Source organism: Perissodus microlepis, chromosome 4 (genome assembly GCF_051167445.1).
Source record: "Perissodus microlepis isolate ML-2025 ecotype Zambia chromosome 4, ASM5116744v1, whole genome shotgun sequence".
NCBI lineage: Eukaryota > Metazoa > Chordata > Actinopteri > Cichliformes > Cichlidae > Perissodus > Perissodus microlepis.
In genome coordinates this window covers 10,511,406-10,522,842 of record NC_140464.1, presented here as the reverse complement: position 1 = coordinate 10,522,842, position 11,437 = coordinate 10,511,406, and the positions used below count along the sequence as shown (strand labels likewise).

At 39.4% G+C, this 11,437-nt stretch overlaps 5 protein-coding genes across 5 annotated transcripts; 3 read left to right on the top strand and 2 right to left on the bottom strand.

Annotated features, from left to right (window-relative positions):
- Positions 1-2,131: 2,131 nt before the first annotated feature.
- On the bottom strand, positions 2,132-3,068 carry LOC146388345 (hemoglobin embryonic subunit alpha-like). The gene is made up of 3 exons (XM_084925588.1): positions 2,876-3,068; positions 2,580-2,787; positions 2,132-2,377 (listed from the first exon to the last, which is right to left on the bottom strand). The coding sequence occupies exons 1-3, from the start codon at positions 2,971-2,973 to the stop codon at positions 2,249-2,251; spliced, it is 435 nt and encodes a 144-aa protein (XP_084781714.1). The 5' UTR covers positions 2,974-3,068; the 3' UTR covers positions 2,132-2,248.
- On the top strand, positions 2,263-4,550 carry LOC146388344 (hemoglobin subunit beta-like). The gene is made up of 4 exons (XM_084925580.1): positions 2,263-3,082; positions 3,730-3,961; positions 4,093-4,315; positions 4,409-4,550. Exons 2-4 carry the CDS (start codon positions 3,870-3,872, stop codon positions 4,535-4,537), a joined length of 444 nt encoding a protein of 147 aa, XP_084781706.1. The 5' UTR covers positions 2,263-3,082; positions 3,730-3,869; the 3' UTR covers positions 4,538-4,550.
- A 1,279-nt stretch (positions 4,551-5,829) lies between these two features.
- LOC146388343 (hemoglobin subunit alpha-B-like) lies at positions 5,830-6,718 on the bottom strand. The gene is made up of 3 exons (XM_084925579.1): positions 6,544-6,718; positions 6,217-6,424; positions 5,830-6,051 (listed from the first exon to the last, which is right to left on the bottom strand). The coding sequence occupies exons 1-3, from the start codon at positions 6,636-6,638 to the stop codon at positions 5,923-5,925; spliced, it is 432 nt and encodes a 143-aa protein (XP_084781705.1). The 5' UTR covers positions 6,639-6,718; the 3' UTR covers positions 5,830-5,922.
- A 673-nt stretch (positions 6,719-7,391) lies between these two features.
- LOC146388342 (hemoglobin subunit beta-A) lies at positions 7,392-8,316 on the top strand. Its single transcript, XM_084925573.1, has 3 exons — positions 7,392-7,562; positions 7,739-7,961; positions 8,072-8,316. The coding sequence occupies exons 1-3, from the start codon at positions 7,471-7,473 to the stop codon at positions 8,201-8,203; spliced, it is 447 nt and encodes a 148-aa protein (XP_084781699.1). The 5' UTR covers positions 7,392-7,470; the 3' UTR covers positions 8,204-8,316.
- A 102-nt stretch (positions 8,317-8,418) lies between these two features.
- On the top strand, positions 8,419-10,562 carry LOC146388341 (hemoglobin cathodic subunit beta-like). The gene is made up of 3 exons (XM_084925577.1): positions 8,419-9,415; positions 9,755-9,977; positions 10,072-10,562. The coding sequence occupies exons 1-3, from the start codon at positions 9,324-9,326 to the stop codon at positions 10,198-10,200; spliced, it is 444 nt and encodes a 147-aa protein (XP_084781703.1). The 5' UTR covers positions 8,419-9,323; the 3' UTR covers positions 10,201-10,562.
- The last annotated feature ends 875 nt before the right edge of the window (positions 10,563-11,437 follow it).

Genomic DNA, 11,437 nt, shown 5'->3' with positions numbered 1-11,437 from the left:
CAATAAGACAAGCCAAATATAAATGCGCCCCTGCTAAGCCATCGGTTTTATCAAAGGTCACACACCTGCATTTATCCACACACAGTCACCAACGATTTTTAAAGGAGGGGTTCGCCCTTATATCTAAAACGTGTATCGGTTCTCCTTCAGCTGCCTCTCGCTGATCTTAGGTGTCAAGAGACACATGCGTAAAACGCGCGATTTTGGCGCTGTTAGTATATATAGTAGACTTTATTAAAAGCTAACTATATGGTTCTTTGTTGCCATCTGTTGTTATGTGGCACACTTAGTGTAATATAAACCTAAGGTTTAGACTTGAGAGTTGAGATGTGAGGTGAGGTGAGGTGAGGTGGCGTGGCATGGTAATGAGTGTTACTATATTCGTGTTAATGACAGAAGGGGCATTTTTGCCCAACCTGCCAGGATAGTCGGGTTTGTACGCAACTTGTGTGGCTGACGCGATAGTCCTTAAAAAAACATTTAAAAAAAAACACGTTTTGACTATATACTGAGTTAAAAGCTCTCCTAAAGATGTGGCTGTACATGTTTTCTTAATCATACTTCTTATCAAGACCAAACTGCACAACCTGACAGGATACACTCAAATGTGCAAAGCACAAAACACATTGAGTTCGGATGCAAATTTACTTTCAATTCATTTTTTTTTTTCAAAACTAGGAGCTGTTTCCTATAAGAGCGGCCTGAAAACTGGAGGTTCTGACTCCCAATCTGTTTTCAACGCTCTGAACCACAAGTAACCCTACAGTCTGAGAGTGAAATTCTCTATTGTACTGTGTGGTCTTTGAGTTAAGATGGGGCCTGATTATACCTTGTATGTAATGCAAAGGGTTTTAAATCCCATTTTGGAATTAACAGGGAGCCAATGAAGAGAAGCCAGTATGGGTGAAAAATGCTCTCTCTTTCTACACCCTGCCAGTACTCCCGCTGCAGCGGATCAACTGAAGGCTTTTCAGGTAATTTTCAAGACATCCTGGTTATAATGAATTAAAGTAGTCCTGCCTAGAAGTAATAAACGCATGAACTAGTTTTTCAGTATCACTTTGAGACAGGATGTTTCTAATTTTAGTGATATTCCGCAAATGGAAGAAAGCAGTCCTATATATTTGTTTAATTTGCCCATTGAAGGAAATATTCAGGTGAAAACAACTCCAAGACTCCTCAGTGTTACTGGAGGCCAAGGAAATGCCATTCAGAGTAAATATCTGATTAGACAACATATTTCTAAGATTACAATAGCCTCAGCTGAGTACAATAGCCTCTATTTTATATGAATTTAGAAGCAGAAAATTCGAGGTCTTTAAGACATTCCTGCAATTTAACTAACTGTGTTATCTGACTTCATGGATAGATAAAGCAAAGCAGCACAGTACTATTAATACCTACAGCATCCTCTGATCTCTGTAATAAAATATTATGATCAACTCTATCAAACGCTACATTCATGTTTAGCAGGACAAGCACAGACATGAGTTCACTGTCTGAGGCCATAAGAAGATCATTTGTAGTCATCACTAAAGCTGTGTCTGTACTGTGATGAGCTCTGAAACCTGACTGAAACTGAAAGTATTAATTAATGGTAGGATGACAAAATTTGGGATAATAGGTCAAAGTTAAACTGGAGAAGCTTTCACTGGAACATTCTCTATTTATCTGAACAGACCTGTAAAAATACCTTCTGAGATGCAGCATCACCACCTTCCAAAAACATCGTATTAGCAGAGGGAATATTTTCTATTGTCAAACTGTATTCACAAAGTCTTTAAGCCTGTTTACCTCTTTACAGTTTTGGATCCAACATTGGTACAGTCAGTGCCTTAAGGATGTAAGAATTAAATTTGGGAATTTGGCAATTAAATAATCACAGAAATTGAAGGAATTTGTCTGTTATGTACCTTTATAGTGATGACACAATTCCTCCTATGTCCTCACAGTAAAAAGTATTCTATATTTAAAATAGTGGAGTCAAAGTAGAAAGCAGCATGAAAATAAATACCGTATACTAAGTAAAAAAAAAAGGCTTCTGCAGTTCTGAAACTGACCCTTCAGCATGAGCTGAATGCTTTAACTTTAATGTTTCTTTATCTTAAACCCTCTTTCCTCCTATGTGCTCACAGTAAAAGACTATCTTCACCACACTAATGACCATGAGACTTTGATTGCATTCAATGTTTTATTAAAAGTTAGAGTATGAAAGCACATAATGCAGTCCTCTGCTCCTGTGTGCAGTTTATCTGTATTTCTCAGACAGGGCGAGAGCCACAGCAGCCAGGAACTTGTCCACAGCCACATGGACCTCAGGGGTGAAGTCGTCGGGGAACATGGTAGACAGGACCACGAGGAGGTTGTGAGACAGAACCTGTGGAAAGATGATGATCACATTGAAATGAATGGACTTTTATTTATTTATTGGTAACCAGAGATCATCATTTCAGATCAACCAGCTACCCAAGGATCAAATGAAAGCTGAGTTAGATTTTAATTTCTGGTTGGATTAATGTTCACAACATGGACAAAAATTACATTGAGAAATGCTGTCCTGATTTAATAATGATCTGTACCTTGAAGTTAGCAGGGTCCACTCTCAGAGTGAAGGCGTGCAGCCCACTGAGGCTAAGAAGAGCTCCGGTCAGATCGTCAATTTTGCTGACAGCATCAGTAACTGCAGCCATCACGGTTGCTCCGTGCTTCTTCACCGGGGCAGAGCCGGGGCTCAGGTCCTTCCAGTGGGAGAAGTAAGTCTTGGTCTGAGGGTACACTGTCAGCATCCTGGATAAAAATGTAAGAGAACAAACCAGTGAGTATGAGACAGAAATGCAGGAGCAGGTTTTTGTAGGCAGTGTGGGGCCATATTTACCTGGAGACAGCATCACAGCCGATTTGTTCCTCCTTGCCAGCCACTTTAGCCCAGAAGACTTTGACTGTGTTCTTGTCCTTTGCAGAAAGACTGGTCATCTTGCCTGTTGTTGCTGTTCTGGTTGGAGTTGCTGTGTTCAGCTCAAACTGTGGAGGTTTTTATACACGAAACAGGAAATGCACACACCCGACCCACCTCACAGATAAGGTACTGGCGTTTGGACAGGTTCAAAATGATATGAAACACCTCCCATGAGATAAACAAACTACGAAATAAAATCTTCATAGAAGTTCAGGATAACTCATAATGAAGATATATAACTATGCACTTGTATTTGAGAGCCAGTGAAATGTTTTGACGCGTTCTATTGTTTGTTGTTCAGTGTTGTATCACAGTGGGTGGGAAGGAAGAAACACCGATTCAAACTTTTGAAATTTTTAGCCATCGTGGCTTCATATTTGCCCATTTGTTTAATATCGGAGTCAAATGGGAAATACTTTTAACTAGTCAAAGTTTATAATAGAGTCTAGTTTTCTGCACAAGTTTCAAATTGAATTATTTGATTAAAAAAACAAACAAAATCATGTTTGCTTCAGAATTAATACATTTTGCCCCTCCCAAGAGCATTTTTTGCCTTATCACTTATTAAATCATACAACCAACACCATATACTTTTAATCTAATTTTAAAAAAATTGCTACAGCTTCCCCTATTAGTGTTGGAAACCTTTGATTAAAAAAATTAAACAGAACTGCAAATCGTTACACAGAAGCGGCTTGACCGATGCATTATCTGATAGGGGTTATAAAAGTCTAAAAGCCGTTTTCCTTTACTTCTTTTTAATACTCATTCAGCAAAGAAGTATTACAAGTCATCCCACTGCCCACCTCCACCCAGCTGCATATCTTTGGGTGGAGCAAAATGGCTCCTTTATAAGCTGTATGTGGTGACCTGCTGACCAAAGTAGGATAGGCGCAACAGTCAACAAGGCAAGATGGTTGCATGGACAGACTTCGAGCGAGCCACAATCAAGGACATCTTCTCCAAGATCGACTATGAAGTCGTTGGCCCAGCAGCTATTTCCAGGTAAGATCATCGGCATAAAGCTGTTTTTATGCTTGTATGTAAATTTACAAATATAAGAGGGCACATTTTGTGCATTAACATATACTTTTGTTTAAGAAATGTGATTTATTCAAATGTTCATGTTTCCTCAGGTGTCTGATTGTGTACCCCTGGACTCAGAGGTATTTCGCTGGCTTTGGAAACCTCTACAATGCTGCTGCCATCACATCAAATCCAAAAATTGCTGCTCACAGAAAGGTTGTAATGCAAGGTCTGGAAAAAGCTGTGAAGAACATGGACAACATCAAGGCCACATTTACAGAGCTGAGCACGCTGCACTCTGAGAAACTGCAGGTGGACCCTGACAATTTCATGGTAGGCCATGCAGAAATAATGGTACTGCATCCCAAGTAATGTGTGTGTGTGTGTGTTGATGATTTATTTCATGCATGTTGTGTTGTGTTGCAGCTTCTGGGCGACTGCCTGGCCATTGTGATTGCTGCTCAGTTGGGTAAAGACTTCACTCCCGAGGTCCATGCAGCTTTCCAGAAGTTCCTGGCAGTGGTGGTGTCCTCCCTGAGGAGGCAGTACTACTAGAGAGCTGCAGAGGACCATCACATGTTCTGTTTTTAAATCATGTTTTAATGAGGTTTAAATAAATAAATCTGTACTGCTCAAGCTATGTATTTTTTGCTATAGTATGCCTGAGCTCATTTATAGTGTTGGGGAAAAGTACACACACACACACACACACACACACAAACGCAGACATTTTACAAGAACTAGAAAATAAATCACTATTAAAATGTCACTGTTCTGAAAGAGACAGTAGTTTAAAATGCAAATGACTTTGAATTTAAAAAAAATATAGCATGATAAAACTTTTCTGTTTTTCCTCTTTCATTTGGTAAACCAACAAATTTGGCAAAAACTACTCGATTTGGCAGCTTCCCTTCGCGGTGTCAGCCGAATTCTCGCTTTCAATAAGGTTCAGTGTCGTTCAGCTTTGACTACGTTGTTCTGTATCATAAATTGACATAAACCACAGAAACAAAAAATACTCATAAAGTATTGTATGCACAAATTTTGGACCGGTGGGTCAGCGGTCAGCGCTTTGGGAGGAGAACTGCTTGTGACGCATGTGCTTGCCCACCTTACAATTGCAGGTCAAGGTGAAATACAGGCTACTGTGTGCACAGATAATGGTGGTGGTGGTCTGTTTATGTCTGTGTGTGACTTGTACCCATGCCCCGATAATTGAATTTCAGCGTCTCACTCAGACCGCCGAGAGTGCCCAGTGTGCATGTCCAAAATGAGAATAACGCAGTCTAACTATACTCATACTCATGCTGAACACAAGCTACACTAAAAAAAAACCAGTATAAATGTGTGACTTGTAGTCGCTGTTTCTGAATGGTCTGTCACTGGTCATTTAAACACATCTGTGACTTGTATGAGTTTTGGCTGTATGGCGGTGCGGTGCGACGTTGGCACGCAGTCTAGATTTTGATACCTGTTCGCTGAACCATCTGAGAAACCAGTCACTGGTGATGTGATCCAAGTATGATATACGGAAAGCATGTATTGCTTTGGTTATTGCATGTTAGATGGACTATGGGGTCTTTGTGGCCACAGACACTTTGTTCTGATGTTTGAAAACGAGCATACAGTGTAAACGGAATCGAAGTTGTGGCAAATGACGTGCCAGATTAAAAAACACACTTAAAACATGGCTTATTTTTTGATTTGATTTGATTTGATTTGATATAGCTTTATTAGTCCCACAAGGGGAAATTTCATACTGTGTGTGGGTTTTTCTCATCTGTGTTGTAACCTGTGGAAATGAGCGTATTCTTCTCTACAAAAGCTTAAATAAATAGACACAGACATTCTTATGTTTGTGAATTTTATTGAACAAGCCCCCACATATGATGAGGGTTACTGACATTCATGCCACACGTTGGTAGCTTCTGTCTTGATGTTTAGCGGTATCTCTCGGACAGAGCCCAGGCGAGGTTATTGAAGAACTTTTCCACGGAGACGTGAACCTCCGGGGTGAATTCCGCAGGGAAGTACATGCCCAGGACCAAGATTATGTTGTGAGTGAAGATCTGTGTTTGTGACAGAAACAGCAGATTAGATTAAATCAGGCACTGAAGACATCCCTACATTCTCTTAGTTTTTTCGTTTTTTAACGCTCACAATCTAAACTAAAGTACATGCACAAATAATCATTATCATTTCTGGCAGGTTTAAAGGTCGCAATATTTTGTTACCTTGAAGTTCGCAGGATCCACGCGGAGCTGGCTGGCATGCAGCTCACTGAGCTTCCTAAGGTGGTTGGTAAGATTATCAATGTTCTTGACAGCTTTTCCCACAGCTGCCATGATGGTTGCACCATGCTTCTTCACCTGCAGACTGTTAGGGCTCAGGTCGTCCCAGTGAGAAAAGTAGATCTTGGTCTGCGGATAAGCAACGAGCATCCTGTAAAATACAGCAGAAGGAAATACGAAGAAGTTACAAAAAACGAAAAGAAAAAAAGAAAGAAAAACCCACCCTCTTAAAAAAGCCTGTGTCATCCCTACTTTAAAATGAGATCTTACCTGCCCAGAGCTTCTCCACCCATATCGGCGCTCTTTGACTCGATTATGGCCCAGAAGGTCTTCACCAGGGTCTTGTCTTTCAAAGAGAGACTCATGACTGCCTTTGAATTTTCGGGATGCAAGAAAAATGCTGATCAAAAAATGCTGCTTGGTTGGATCTGTCAGTGCGTCTTTATGTCCACCCAAATGGTGCCACGCCCAAGTATCAAATCCAGAACGCATGTCTGATAAGCAAACTGCTTATCAGACAATTACGTGATATATTGACCACCCCCAATATATCACGTAATTGACGCAATTGACAATTTTAAGAAAAAGAAAAAGAAAAACTGAATGGCTGCAATGCACGAAAATCTTTAAACAACTGGCGAATAGATTTTATGCAAAAAGAAATGTGCTCTAAGCAAAACTGGCATTAAACATAAATCATAATTTAAAGGCTGCACTGTTAGTCAGAATTTGATATTTTAAAAATAAAAACACGTTGTTTTATAGCCAACAAGGAGCACAAACACCCTCCTAAAGTTAAGAGAGCACATATCCTTTTGGATAAAGAAACTGTATGATATCTTAGCTTATTTAAAGGCAGGTGTTAAAAAGCTGGTATTACTGATCCAGTTTTGTGTGTTTTGACTGACTAATAGTATGGATTATTTGTAGCTGAGTCACGTTTAAGTGACAGCAATATTTGAGCCAAATGACGTTATCTATCCGGTTGGCACTGACCGTTGCCCAAATTTGCTTTATGCAAAACACACGTCATTAAACAGGCGGACGCAGATTATCCAATCAGATGCTTCGGTGACTGAAGGAGGGGGCGCGGGGTAAACGAATAAAAACGGGAATCTCAAGTAAATTATTCACAAGCAGATTTGTGATAACTTGTGATAACTTGTTCGTGAACTAGGAGACTTGCACCGCGTCAAAATGGTCGAGTGGACAGATGCTGAGCGCAGTGCCATCATAAGCCTGTGGGGAAAGATTGATGTGGGAGAAATCGGTCCCCAGGCCCTCAGCAGGTAACCTGCAGCTCATAGCAATTCAGAAACATGGTCGTTTGTTATGCAACTTTTTTTTACTATAATGTTGAAACTTGGCTGAAGCGAATATATCAACACGTTTCTTTGTGTATGTAGAAGCAATTATTAATGCTATATGCACTAAAATTAATATTGTTTCTCTGGTTTTATTTCAGGCATCTGATTGTGTACCCCTGGGGTCAGAGATACTTCCAAACCTTTGGAGACCTGTCCACCAATGCTGCCATTATGGGAAACCCCAAAGTGGCACAGCACGGAAGGACCGTGATGGGTGGTCTGGAAAATGCTGTGAAGAACTTGGACAACATCAAGCAGACCTACGCCAAACTGAGCGTTATGCACTCTGAGAAGCTCCACGTGGATCCCGATAACTTCAGGGTATCTCCCCACCAGCACCCAGAAACAATCATCACACATGGACCTGAAAAGGTTATCTAATTAGTTTGTGTTTATTAACTCTGTTAAGCATTTTCTTTCTCTCACTTTAGCTGTTCTCTGAATGCATCAGCGTGTGCGTTGCCGCTAAGTTTGGTCCCAGCGTCTTCACCCCTGAAGTCCAGGAAGCCTGGCAGAAGTTTTTGTCCGTGGTCGTTAATGCCCTGGGTAGACAGTACCACTAAATTTCTGGAGTGCCAGTTCATCAAAAAAAGATGTGCAACAGTCATATAAGTGACATCATATATCTTTTTGACTCTGTTGCCAGATGCACCAATAAATAAAACCTCAAATCATACTCATTCTCTGTGCGATCATTTGACTTGTTCTTTTAACCGACAATACAACATCAAGAAGGAGATCTCGGACATTCAATAATCTTCAACAGAAGTCGCCTATATGTTTGAGTATAATATAAATATTACAAGTATGCCTCACCGATAATCCGTTTCGTGACTTTTTCCTTTACTGTTTAGTTTTGCTTTTCGTATAAAAAAGAGTGAAAGGGATCCAAGGTTGTTGTTCTCTGGCTGCATGGGAAGTATTGTTGATGTAAGTGAAGTGTTCCAAAATGCAAAGAAGAACATCAGCTATCAGGCATTTTACGCATATTTAAAGGTAGAGCGTTAACAACGAGTCAATCTGCGAGCTCAGAAAAAAGTATTTCTTTTTTTAGTGCTGAAAATTCGTTTATAACCTCGACCCAACATAACATAAGAACACCCCCAGGCGTATAGCGGCAACATTATAAAAACTCTATGCTTTTTTTAAAACGCCTTGAATGAAATTCAAAAATGACCGAAGGATATAATATATAAGTACTGTCGCGATCGGACGGGCCATAATCATGATTGAGCTGATCAGTTTTTAAAACAAATTTAATTGAATGGGGTAATTTAAGGCCAAGAAATAAACTTTCATAAGTTTCTGATATGAAGTGGACCCGCGGATCATTTATTTGGGTGGGGAAAGCCTGAATGTTCAGATAATGATAGCATGGCATAATCTAAGTTCATCAGCTGTTGGAAAATTACTTGATACAACAGGATGGGGCGGTGGTTATGTTTACGGGAGGATATTTTGATGCCATACCATACCATCTCTGGGCATTTCCATTGTGTTTTGCAGTGATAGTTGACACGTAGTCTGTGTAGCTCAGACTCATCCGTTCGCTTTTAGTGTGCTGGAAATATAGGACCCTCATACCATCTGCTGGTTCATTTTTGCCAGTCATTAAGCGGAAAAGCTGATCACTCAGCAGCTCAGAGTGCAGAAGTAAAACTGTTTATTCAATTCGCTCAGGTCATGGTTAAGTGGACAGAACTGGAGCGCAGCACTGTGAAAGCTATCTGGGAAAAAATTGATATCAATGAGATCGGGTCACAAATTTGGGCAAGGTATGTGATTCTGAAAGTTTTACTGTTCAAGAACGGATTGTAAAAAAAATCCTCAGAACGCAAAAAATATTCTGGCAATTTTCTCTCAATACATTATTATTATTATTGCTATTTAATTAGTTGATGGGTATTTCGTCATAGTAAAATTCAATGCCTGGTTTAAAAAGAAATAAATAAAGAAAAAACGATCGTGAAAAATTATTATTTTTTAAATATTCCATTGTTTAAGGGTACGTTGTATATTTAGGGATTTTTTCTCCAGTTAGTTCAGATTTACCTGTTTATCACGTGGTATCGTTTATGCTAATTAACCTGTATCACTGACTGTTGTATTGTCAGAGTCTTGATAGTCTACCCCTGGACTGAGCGATATTTTGGTTCTTTTGGAGATCTCTTCACCATCACTGCTATTTTGAAAAACGACAAAGTGGCGGCTCATGGAAGGAGGGTGCTGAAGGCTCTGGACAAAGCAGTGAACAACATGGACAACATGAAAAGGACGTATGCTGATCTGAGCCGGTTGCATTTTCAGAAACTCGAAGTGGATCCTGATAGCTTCAGGGTAAGCAACACTTTTCCTCAAACCCACATGAAAAAAATACGTGACGTTTTGCACTTGTAGAGTTTTCATGGTGGTGTCTCTTTTTTTTTCACAGCTGTTGGCAGACTGTATCACTATCACAATCGCATGCAAACTCAAGTCAGCCCTGAGCCCCCAGAGTCAAGCTATCTGGCAGAAGTTTCTATCTGCTGTGGTCGACGCTATGAGCAGTCAGTACCGCTGAAAAGAACCTATTTGGAGATAATACAGCTTTCAAAAAACAAAAAACAAAAAACGTGTGTTAGCCTTGATATAAGTTTGACATGAGTGCATTTCAGTTTGTTTGTTTTTTATCAGTTGGAGCTTGAGTTTGGTGAGTCTCATACTGAAGACAGTTACTAAAGACAAAACTGAAGTCAAAGAGACCCCAACACACACAAGCAGCAAGTGAAAGTAGTCTGGCAGAGCTAAAGGAGGAAACAGCATTTAGTGACTTTCATGGGTTCCAGATTTCAGACAGTTAAGAACTTGTCATGGACTGAAAGTTGTTGTTTTTTTCAACTCTGTGAAAAGTTAATAAAACATAAAAACAATTTTTATAGTTAACATTATGTCACATTTTCAAATTACTGTGAGCCTCTGAATATGGGAAACTGTATTAATGGCTATAATTCCTAAAATTAATACAGTACCTTTGCTAAACCACTTGAAATAATGCTGAAAGTCTTTCCATCAATCACACATTCATTGTTACATCTGCCAAAAAGGTTATGTTTTTGGTAGTGTTTGCACATGTGTCATTCTGTCAGTAAACAAAAGAGCTCAAACAGTCTTTAATGAATTCTGATAAAACTTTTTAGGGATGGGTCATGTTGACACAATTTGGTTTACGTCCACAGCGGTCTTCACAGTCAACTAAACAATTTACTTGAGGTCTGTTGCAGGGAAGGCCCAGCTTATTTCATAGAGATAATGTCCTAATGATGTTCTGCACATACTTTAGTGTTAGGGTTTGTTAAAATCTCCTCGCTGCAGTCCACACCTGTCGTACATTAAAAACATTTGATACACTAAGAAATGAAAAACATTATAAAGGAAGCCCAGAACCTAGTAAGGCTGCTGAAATCTTATATCAAGCAAAAATGGAAAATATATCTGCTTCATTTGCAAAAGGCTTAAATGCTGTTGCTAAAAGATACACTGATAATACACTGATAAGCATGCCACAATCCGATATTTACTCAAATACTGCTGGCTTCAATTCTGACATAGTATATGTATTTTAAACTAATAAAGAAAGCTCACTCTCAACATTTGATACGTTGCTTTATACAGTGCTCAGTTAAATCTAGACTAAATGATTTGCAAGTCATTTTATTATACTTTTATAAACATATTATACAGTGGACACAATTTGTTTTTCTTTTTTCAAACTAAGTGTAAAGGATCTGCTTACAATAAACTTAGTGTAGGCAGATCTT